The 10,994-nt window shown below is 52.4% G+C and overlaps 1 protein-coding gene across 1 annotated transcript in view; it reads right to left on the bottom strand.

The window, feature by feature from the left end:
• LOC101115554 (heparan sulfate glucosamine 3-O-sulfotransferase 3B1) overlaps positions 1-9,732 on the bottom strand; it is a 40,287-nt gene extending 30,555 nt beyond the window's left edge. The window contains 2 exon segments of the mRNA XM_004012715.5: positions 8,743-9,046; positions 9,049-9,732. Coding sequence (XP_004012764.3) covers positions 8,743-9,046; positions 9,049-9,289 — 545 coding nt within the window. The 5' untranslated portion in view covers positions 9,290-9,732.
• Between the last annotated feature and the right edge of the window lie 1,262 nt (positions 9,733-10,994).

Here is a 10,994-nt window from a genome sequence, read left to right as displayed (position 1 = left end):
GACCCAGGGATCGAATCCACATCTCTGTGCCTCCTGCATTGGCAGGTAGGTTCTTTACTACTAGAGCCACCTGGCAAGCCTAAGTATATATATGTAAATATACACACATATATAGATCAGATATACAGATAAAATTTATTTTCTTTAAATATTATTTTCTTCAAATAATACGGAAAAGAGAGTACACTTCCTGGAAACAATGGAGGGATGTTTTGGATAAAGTATACAGGAATCAAGGCCATGCAGAGAGGTGGCTAAAACAGCGGAATTCCTTCAGGTGCTTCAATTTCTATACGGTTTCTCCCAGTGTTGGGGCTGGGGTGAGACGTGTTGACAGGTGCTTGCAGGCAGAGGATGTCATTCAGAAGGATCAATGCACGTGGTGGTTCTGGCATGGGTCAGGGGTGGTGACAGCAGGGCTAATGACCTGAAGAGTAAGGTCCTAGTTCTTGGTGGAGGGTAGGAACTCCATGGGCCAGGGGCTGCTCTGGGGAAGACCTTCTTCTGCCAGCTACTGGGGATGATACACAACAGGGAGTGTACAGAGCGCGGGCAAGGGCGGTTAGGTGTCAGATGATGACGTAGCAGAAGATCGCAGAGGGTTTCAGTGTCATCTTGAGAACTGAGAACCTGAGTGTTCTGCTCGTGGTGGGCAGCTTCCAGAACAGGTGAAAGAAAGAGATGAGCTGGCGAATGGGGATATGGAGGGGGGTTGAGGTCAGAAAAGGAGCATCAGAGATAAAGATCTTATCTCGGAAGGGCATGGGGATGACGCCAGAGGCTGGGGTCAGTGCAGGGGTGACATGCATGAAAACCACCAGCACCCATGCAAATGTCTATTTTTGGTTTTCTACTTGCTGAATTGCATTTTAAATATCCCTTATAGAAGTCAATGAACTGAGAATTACATATTTCTTCCCCAGCCCACCCCCTCCCATCCCCAAAAGAGAAAGGTGAGGAGTGGTGGTAAGGAGAAGAAAGCAAAGAACCATGCAGGTTGAAAAAGGTCCCACTCTCTTCCTCACTCACAATAAGGCCCTAAAAAGACAAAGCTTCCACACCCAGATGTACAGAATTCATTCATTCAGACACACGTCCGACACCGAGGACAATGGAAAGGCAGACTCAGACTCCGGCGTCCTCACTGCTCCACCCAACAGAGGCAAATGTTCTAAGAGACACAGACCAGCAGTAACGCCCAGTTTGTAAAGCGGCTCACAGCATCTGCGAAGCTCGCGGGAAAGAGGCGCAGCAGCTAGGAAGCCCGGCCCTGCCGCAGACGGGCCCGCCCCACTCTGGGCGGGGCCACCCCTAAGACGGGCTACCATTGGCCTCCCGGCTCCTGCTCGGGCCAATCAGCGTGGGTCCAGGCCCGCCGGCACCACCCCCTGCGAGCGCGGGATGCTTGACCCAGCTGCGCCCAACAGGTGAAGCCGGAGCGCGGCGTCTCGGCTGGTCACGTGGCCGCGGCCGGCGACCCGCTGGGCCAAGGGGCAGCCGGGCCGCGGGCCCCGCCCCCGACACGAGGCGGCGCCGCCATCTGCTTCCTCCGACCAGATGCGGGGGTCCCACGCGACCCAGGGGCCGTGCGCTGTAGTCCCGAGGCCAGCCGGCCAAGGAGCCGCGTCTCGCGCCCTTGACTGCGCATCGCCCACCCCCTCTAGATCGGGGGGCTCCGCTATGGCTGCCAGAGAGCAGACACGTGGCCTGTCGAGCCTGCTGGGACTTGTTGGCCACTTCTGTCACCAGACCCTCCCTCCCGCCCCCATTCATTAAGTCGAGTGTGCGTGAAAACCTTACCTTCCCAATGTATGTACCTTTTTCCTTCCACTCTCCGTTTGTTGCCCCAAGCTTCATGTTGCCCAGAACTATCTTTCCAAATTTTGTGAGTTTCTAAGCAAGTATAATCCTGTTAAGTATTGTGTGGCAAAGATCTGGGGGAAAAAACAGGAATTCTGGATCACGTGCTCCCAAGTTGCGTGATGAGCGCATATGGCATCATTCACATCTACTCAAAGGGTAGTTTAAAAGACGTGACCCCTTGGCAGTCGTCTAGCTTGGGCTGAAATGCAGTGTACAAAAATTAGAGCCTTAACACATCTGCCATAGTTAGGACAAAAGTATTTTGTGCCAAGAGTTTATCTGTTCTGTAACAAATGTATCAACTTAAAGTCACAGCAAATTCTTGTCTACACACACACACACACACACACACACTTTTAAAATGCAACAGAAAATATAAATGCCTTGCTGGTAGTACTCTTTATGCCAGCTCTCTCTCTCCAGACCGGGACTCATAAAACAGCTCTCTTTGGGAGGCAACAAACTGCACTCCAGCTTTGAAATTTAAAAATTCTTCATACTTGACACAGTGAAGCACAATTTTTAATGCCCCAGTAAACTTAGGCTACTTTTAATATTTTTCAAGTCACAAAATGGGTATTTAGGGAAGAATTTCAGATATAATACAAAGGAAACCAATGTCACTCTTATCTCCATACTGAGAAAATTAATGGGGGATTTTAATAGCATTAGATGTATTTTCACAGTCTTTTGGCTGGAATGAAAATTATTCATTAACCTATCAGTAAGCTGGTAATTGCTCCTAACATCCTAAACTTTTCCCCAAATCTAAAATCCAAAAGAAAAAGCAACATACGCTAATATCAGTTTTATTTGATGTTAGTTTTATTTTGGTATAGTTTGAGGAGAATGAGAGTTCTAACAATGTCATCTTTTAAATATATATATATTTTTTAAAGTTTTACATTCTATTCCCAAAGAGTTTTCAAAGATATCAGTATCTTATTTCTTTTTGGTCATGGTAAATGTTTTCATTTGAGGTAGGCAGCATATTGTATTCATTACCCTTGAAAATATGCCACATACTTGGGGAATTCATTTTGCTGAGATGCCTGACTATCCCAACAGCTTAGCACTGAAATTTCCCTTACTCTCTGGAATCACTGACTGTTAAAAGACAGAAGTAGCACTCTATTTGGGAACTAAGTCTATTCACAGCAAAAGCAGTGCTCATTTTGCTGTGCCTTGAGACTGGACATTTTGTGTTTCTGTCAATCAACTTAATTTCCATGTTCATAGAATTAAGAGCATAAAGTATTCAAAAACTACTGACATAGAAAGCCATGGGCAGGCAGCCCTGGTCATGTATTTCAGTCCTGAAGCTTTAAATAAATGCTTTTTTTTTTTTTAATTCTTGGTGATTAATTTCTTTTAATTAATTCTTTTAATTCTAAATAATTTTGGTGATTCAAAGAGTCATCTCATATAACCAGAAAACCTTACATCTTACAACATTTTCAACAAAACAGTATATCAGCATATATATCTGGAGTGAGTTTTTGTGACATATTGATTTTTCAAACTATCAAAAGTTTTTCTTCAGACAAAAAAATAATAACAGCAAAGCAGGAAAAAAAACAAAAACCAGAAGCTTGTGATGGGTTATTTTAAAAACTATCTAGCAATAAATACAACTTTAGCTGGGAAAGAAAATATTAGTCTACATTAAGTTGAAAATTTTCAATAATCTGGCTCCATTAAAAAAGCAAAATCTAGTTTAGTAGCTTAGTCAAATTGTAGTATTCTATTTTGATACATATTCTTAATAACGTGGGTTGCAACCTGATTTTTAGAGATGAGTTCAATAATAGCATATCATTTGGAAATTAATAAGTGTAATTTAATTCATGAACTTCAGCATTTTATTTACCTAAAACAAATAGGTTGCTATTTAATATTGACTATTTTATTAACTCAGAGCATCTGGGAAAACACTTATGATTAGGTTAATTTATGTTATATTTTCCCCTCAACTTGTAAAAGATTAATCAACCATTTTATGGTCTAATTTAGGTGCCTAATTGAAAACAGAATCCAACACATGCTACACTGTCTTGCTAATAAATCTTGACAGCTTTGTAACAAGATGGTTTGTATTTCAAATTGTTGCATAGAAATGTAGATTTTTGATCTTCACTCAGCAGCTTGAAGTGAGCTGCATATTTGATTTAACCTGGAATGAAAAAATGCAATTACTTCAAAAAAGATTATCCCCAATCAGGTCTTATCTTAAAGTTCCCTTAGGGAAGACAGAAACAGTCTGCCACCAAATTTCTGAAAACAGACTAGATAAAGAGGGGAGAAATTAGTTTTCTCAGCATTTGTTAAATTTAAAATGTAGGGAAAGTTGCTATTTTCAGGTATAAGCTTTCCAGACAGAGATTTCTGAAGTTACTGGGTTTTAGATTCTAATACTAAAGCACTCTACTCAAAATGTAAGTTCTGTAATGGTCTTCTGGCTAAGAAGCCCATGTTTTAAGTCTTAATTTGAAACACGGTACATTTTTAAATGAATAAATTCATTCCAGGAGTTTCTGGAACATCTCCTTTAACCCTGTGTTCTCCCACATCTCCCAGCCTTAAAAGAGGACAAATGGAGGAGAATAAATTTACTTTCAGTGGGGACACTTGCCATGTTTTCTCCGTCTTTATGCCTGGGGATATTTTTGTCATTTTAGTGACTCCATTGATTCTCACTGTCTGGTGCAGGCAGAGAAAGGAAACTGCGCGGGTGATGTAATTACCCTCACTTTGGTTATAAACCAACTCTGGATGTCCTTACTATTACTATCCTGTTCTGGAGCTGGTCTTCTTTTTATGCTGAATGACAAAGTGAGCAACCCTCATTGAGGTCACTGGAGGTACAACAGAAAACTCAAACCCTTAAAAAAAAAAAACAACTCAGCAACTCAGTTATGAATTCATCATATATGACCAATATCACGTTTTGTCGCTTAAGCAAGGGAGAATGGCACAGAGTGGCCTCTGCAGCAGGACTCCTGGGTTGGTGTAAGCTTTGCCACTTTCTAGCTGTGAGACTTCAGGCCAGTGTCTTAACCTCTCTGTGCCTGTGTTTTCTCATCTGCAAAAGTACAGGCTTCCCAGGATCATGATGAGGATTAAATTTGCTAATCCTGTAAAACCTGAAACAGTTCCTGGCACATAGGGAAAACATTCAGTAAGTGTTAGCTGCCAACCGTACTAAACTACACACATTGCACTTTTTTTTTTTTAATGTGGCCACAGCATTAAATTGTCAGTTTAGTTTTTATAGCCAAACATGGAAAGAAGAGTCAAGGTGGAAAGTCTAAGGAATATTTCCATAGATTAAAAAAAAAAAAAAAGTTACACCATATTTGGCTAACTTAAATCCCAAACTGAGGTCATTCAAATTTGTGACAATCTACAAAACCTAAACCAAATCAAAAAGAGAAATTTATTAAAGAATATATACTTAATTTTGAGCTTCTCTGGTGGCTCAGATGATAAAGAATCTGCCTGCAATACAGGAGACCTGGGTTCCATCTCTGGATGAGGAAGATTCCCTGGAGAAGGAAATGGCTACCGACTCCAGTATTCTTGCCTGGGAAAACCCATGGACAGAGGAACCTGAAGGGTTACAGTCCATGGGGGTTGCAAAGAGCCAGACAGTACTGACTGACTGTTCACAGTTTAAATCAATGTTGAAAGCCTAAATGTACCCGGTGGGTGTTTCTCCATCTTGGCAAGTGTGAGATTCTCTTGAACCACCTGTCTCTGTTTTTCAAACAATATCACCCCCTGCAACAGAAGGTAAGGGCCAGTTTCACCAGAAGTCCTGATAAGCCCCTCGGGTGGGATCCACATAAGTACCTGCTAAATTTGGGAGGCCAGATTCAAGAGTAAGCTGAGTGATGAACTGGAAAAGTAAACCCAGAAGAGTTTGCATCCCAGACGAAAACAAACTCTTAGGTTGAAGGGCAGCAGTGAAGAAAGTGGTGACTGAGCACGCACCCACGAAGGACGTGGCAAACTTCCCCACTTCTGGTGGATGGCAGGTCAGCCCCGCATCGCCACCATTGTGGGCTCCATCCCACCACGATCCCGCCCGGTGTCTCGTTTTGCCACGGCAAAGGAACTACAATCAACTTGGGAGCCTTCAAGCAAATCTGCCCAGGCCTTGGGTTACCCGTTAGGCCCGCACCCCCGCTGTGTATCAGTCCCTGAAACTTACTAACCGCTCGCTCAGACACAGGCAGAATCTCCTTCTCCAACCCATGACCGATGCTGACCCTTGGATTCAAACATCCATCCTTGCCCTCGGAATGTCTCCCCTGTTTCCTATTTTCCAGCTTTGAGGATTTAACTACTTGCTTCTGAACTGCAACGCCGGCTAATTATTATTTATACTCTTCTCCAATCCAGTGTCTGATGGCACAGACCGAGCTGAGCAGAGCTCCTCTAGCGAGGAGACTGGGGCCCGCGGACAGAACTCCGCGGGGCGGGGGAAGAAGGGGGCTTGCTCCCTGGACACCGGATTTTAGGAAAAGCCTTCTGGGTTAGGCTTCTTCTCCCGGTGTGGTCTGCTTTTCAAGTTAAAACGGCCGCCTTCAAAATAATCAAGTCCACATATTTGCCCAGACATTCAGAATATTCCAAGTTAATTTAAAAGTTGTAAGTAAGCAGATGGCATTGAAAAGATTCCTTAATCCACTAACCCTGCGGCCACGCCCAGCGAGGATCGAGGCAGCCCCGGAACCCAGCTTTGGGGGTGAGCTGCGATGTTTATAGTTTTCTCCTCCGGCCGCGCTCCGCGGGGTCATCGCCGCCGGCGCTGGGCCTCCGGGCTGGACAGTCTGGCCCATCAGTGTAGCCAGGTGACTACCGGCGGAAAGGCACTTTCCGCCCGCCCCCTCTACCCCCTCTCGCCCCGAGGCCCGGCCAAGCCCCCGCGTCCCCCAAGCCCAGCCACCTCGGGGGCCACGATGCGAGCGGCTGCAGGCGCGCGGCCAGCCTTTCCAGGGCGACTTCGTTCTTTATTAAGCATTTTGAGTCAATCAAAAGGAACGTGGCAGGTGGAGGGCGGCCGCCCAGGAGCCTGCGCGAGTCTTCCTGTGGGGATTTCCACTGCCTGCCCAGGTGCTGCTGGAACCGCCCGACATTAAGGATTCAGTTCTTTTCCTGTCAGTTCCTACCGGCCCGCGCCCCGCCCCGCCTCGCCCCCACTGGCGCGTCTGATCTCAGAAAACGCCAGACTGCCTGCGGCCTCCAAAGGGTTCTACCTGGAGGGCGCTAGTAGCAAGCCTGCCCGCCCAGCCCCCGGAATCGTTATCCCCCTAGGAGGAGGAGCGGTGGTGGCTAGAATAATGACAACAATACAGTCGGCGACAATAGCCGGCAATTAGCGCGGCCCCCATCTGCCAGCCAGACACCCGCACGCGCCGGCGCACTCGCTCCTCCGCGCGCCGCCCGGAGCGCAGGTGAGGGCGCCGAGGACCCCCGCTAGCTGCCAGGGTCGGGACGAGCATCCAGGCGCCGGGCTCCAGAGCCACCATTCGCAACAACCGGTGTCCAGGGCCTGGGGACGGTGGGAAGGGTGATGGTCACGGCTGGCTAAACCTCGAGACTTGGGCAACTCCTGACAATAATAAAAACGTTAGGACAAAAGGGAGGGGAGGGCGAGGCTGGGGAGAGAGCGGTTTTAATCCGCTCGCCCAGCTCCCTTTTATCTTTCGAGCTCTCTCGGTCCCCAAAGAGGGGATGGGGGCAGGGATGGGGTTTGGTTCGACTCTCTTTTGTTTTCCGAAATCCCCCGCCTCTTGCAGGCTGGTTGGGCCTGGAGGGGTGCCGGCGAGTCGAGGGAGTTATGTTTGTGGGGGTCGGAGGCAGTGACCGGGGAGAAGGGCCGGTCCCCTGGTTGGCGAGGAGACTTCCCGACACCGGAGTCTGGATCCCTTGCTCACCAGCGCCTCACGAGAAGCTCAACCAACCCAACCGCTCACCCCCAAAGACTGCGGGAGGCCTTGGTAAGAGGTCGTGATTATGACCCCCCCGGGGGGAGGGGCAATGTCCCTTTGGAACCGCACCCATAACCCGACCCGAGAACCGAGTTTACGGAAGCCCACGCAACCCGCATTTCTCAAATTCATGCACCCACAATATTCTTTGCACCCCGGCGCGTCAAGGGCCCGCGGAGACAGGCGACCCTGCCCCGGGTCTCTCAGCGTCCCGGCCGGGGAGGCGGAAACCGGTGGGCCGTGCCCCGGGCGCCTGGAAGCCTTCAAAGCGGCGCGCCTCCCGCCGGCTGCAGTGCGCGCCTTTGCCCGACAGGGACCAGCACCGCTCCACGCGCCGCGCGCCTGCCCGCTCGCCCGCCGGAGCCCAGGCTGCCGGGCCGCGAGCGGTCTGACCCTTTCGGAAAGTGAACGGACTCCCCGCGGCCTTCGCAGCACGGCGTCGCTCCCACTCCATCCCCATCCGGACAGCAGAAGCTGCTCTAGAAGTTGGTCTGGGGCGGAAACCGTCCCGGACCCGACAGGAAAAATAAAACACGAGACTCGTTTGGGAGGCAGCCGCAGTTAGAGGGTTGCGCGCTTTTCTGAGCACCTTCCCAGTTGCTGGCCTCCTTCCTTGAGGAAAGATCGCCGGATTAATCCCTAGGCACCGTGGGCCGCTGAGCCGCCAGATATTCTGGAGAAGTGTCTCCAGACTGGGGCGAGAGCGGAGCCCAGCGCACCCCGTACGGCGCTGCGGGCCAGCACCGCGAGGTCGTCGCTCGGCTCCCCTTCCCGCCCCTGTGGTCCGAAGTTGTACCCCTGCCAGCTCCCCAGCGTACATGCCACGCCCGCGTCCTCTCGTCAGGATCGCGGCTGGAGCCCTGGCCCTGCCCGGGACACTCACCGGTACCAGGCAAGGCCCTTGTCGTAGCTGCGGTCGAAGAAGTGGGGCTCTGCGCCCACGGCGCGCACGTCGGGGTGCACGCGCAGGAACTCCAGCAGCGCCCGCGTGCCGCCCTTCTTCACGCCGATGATGATGGCCTGCGGCAGCTGCTTGCTCCCGGACCCGCTGAAGAAGCTAGAGATGGGGCTGGGGGAGTCCGGCGTCTCGGGGCTCTGCTCCTCCTGGCTCGTGGCGCCTTCGGCCACCTCTCCGCCCGCAGCCGACTGGGTGGCTGGCGCCGCCGGGAACGGCAGCCTCGGGGCGGCCCGTCCGGACCCGGGGCCGGCGGGGCGTGGGCGGCGCGGGACCCGGAGCCCAGCAGCAGCAGCCCCGGCGCGGCGGCGCAGGAGCCGGCGCACGAGTAGACGAGCAAGTAGAGCCAGACGCAGAGCATGGCGAACAGCAGCGCGAGCCTCCTCCTCACCGGCGGCGGGGGCGGCGGCGGCTGCGGCAGGAGCCGGCCGGGGACATCGAGGCAGGACCGGCCGCCGCTCAGGCGCTGCCCCATGCGCTGCCCGCGCGCGCGGCGAGGAGCATGGCTCAGCACATGGCGCAGGGCCCGCCGGAGCAGGGAGCGCTGCGAGAGTTCCCTGGACGCCGGGAGGTTCGGCTTATTGGCCCCGCGCGCCCGCGGTCGCTGCTGTTGCTCTGCCCCAGGTGGCGGCGGCAGCTGCACGGCCGGCGGCTTTTGACATGTTGCCGGGAGGAGCCACAACTGGAACGAAGGTCGGGTGGTGGCAACTGCCGGCCTGGGGCTGCGACGCCGCGCTCGGGGCCGGCAGAGTTCTGCACTCCGGCGTTTCGACTCCTCCGGACTGTGCGCGCCGCACGGCCGCTCGCCGGGGCTGCCTCCTCGCGGTCCCGTGAACCGAGCTCTGAGCGCAGCCCCGGCGCTTCACCGGCGGAGGCTGCGAAGGAGGACTGCGCAGGAAGAGCGCCGGAGACCGAGACAGAGTGGGCGGGCCCGGCCACCGGGAGTGATGGGTCACTCCACCTACCAGAAACCCGGGGCGCCATGCAAATCCCGCCGCTTGGCTGAGGGTTCGGCAGCCAACCAGCTCCCGGAACATGGGGGTGTGGAAAGGGTTCGGGGGCGGTGGAGAGCAATCGGGGGCTGCTACTGGCTGAGAGACAAGGGGCGGGCCTGGAGGGGCGGAACCAAGGGCTGGTGACAGGCGCAGCTGGGAGGAAGGATGCTGGAGAGACCGCGCGCGCAGGGAAAGCGCCGACCCTCCGATCGCTGCACCCCGGCGCCCGCACACACTTCCGCACTCGTTCCCCAGGAGCCGGGCTCGGCTGCATTTGCCCCTGTGTGCGGACACGTGTCCCCATCCAGATGGTTCGCCGGCGGGATCGTGGTGTGTGCGCGCGTTAGAAGTAGGGAAGGGGTGGAAGCGCAAGTCTGGTCGGAGATGCCCTCCCATCCCACTCCGGGACTCGGAGGGGGGCCCTTCCGGAACTGGCACGGGTTTAGGAAGTTTAAGTGGAAATCGCTGGCGAACTTTTTTCTTTAAGTCTCCTTCTTACTCTTTGCTGGGAGTTGATCTCTCTCGGGCAGCAGGTTAACGCGATCGGTGGATCGTTAGATAGTTCCTGAGGAACTATCCTTAGGAAAAATTCTTCCCTCGCTTCCCAAAGTGCTGGAGAAAGGTCGGGAGAAATTAACAGGGAGTTAAAGGCTGTGGGAATTTTTCCCGGCGCCGAAAAGTGTGTGTGAAAGTTGTGTCCGGATATGAGCTGTTGGGGACGTTGGAAAACGTTCTCTTCCCTTCCCATGAATAAATATCAAAGCCAACATTCGCCTGCATCAGGAGTCGGTTTGATTTGCTGACCTGTTACACGAAGTATTAGGTGTTTTCTCTATGTCGAAAGTCAACTAGGAGCAAATCGATCCTGGAGTTGCACTTAAAGTCCACTCCAAGTCTCTTTCCTAGAGTTTCCTCCATAGAGTGACCCGTCCCAGCTTGGCGGCGGCCTCGCTGCTTCATTGATGCGCCGCGTTCCGGTTGGAAGCTTCGGCTCACCCCGGCGGCACTCAGGAAGTTCTGGATGAGAAGACTCGACCCCAGAGGGGTCAGAGGGCCTCCCACGCTTGGCCCCGCGTGGTTCCGGGACAGAACCTTCCTTCCGATCCCAACCTCCACGCGGCCCCAGGCTGAGCGCGGCCCCAGGCTGAGCGCGGCCCCCGCTGCCTTCCCAGTGCGCGCGGGCGG

The sequence above is a fragment of the Ovis aries genome, chromosome 11 (assembly GCF_016772045.2).
Source record: "Ovis aries strain OAR_USU_Benz2616 breed Rambouillet chromosome 11, ARS-UI_Ramb_v3.0, whole genome shotgun sequence".
NCBI classification, from domain to species: Eukaryota; Metazoa; Chordata; class Mammalia; order Artiodactyla; family Bovidae; genus Ovis; species Ovis aries.
The sequence above is the reverse complement of the archived record's forward strand: the minus strand, read 5'-3'. Positions and strand labels throughout refer to the sequence as shown.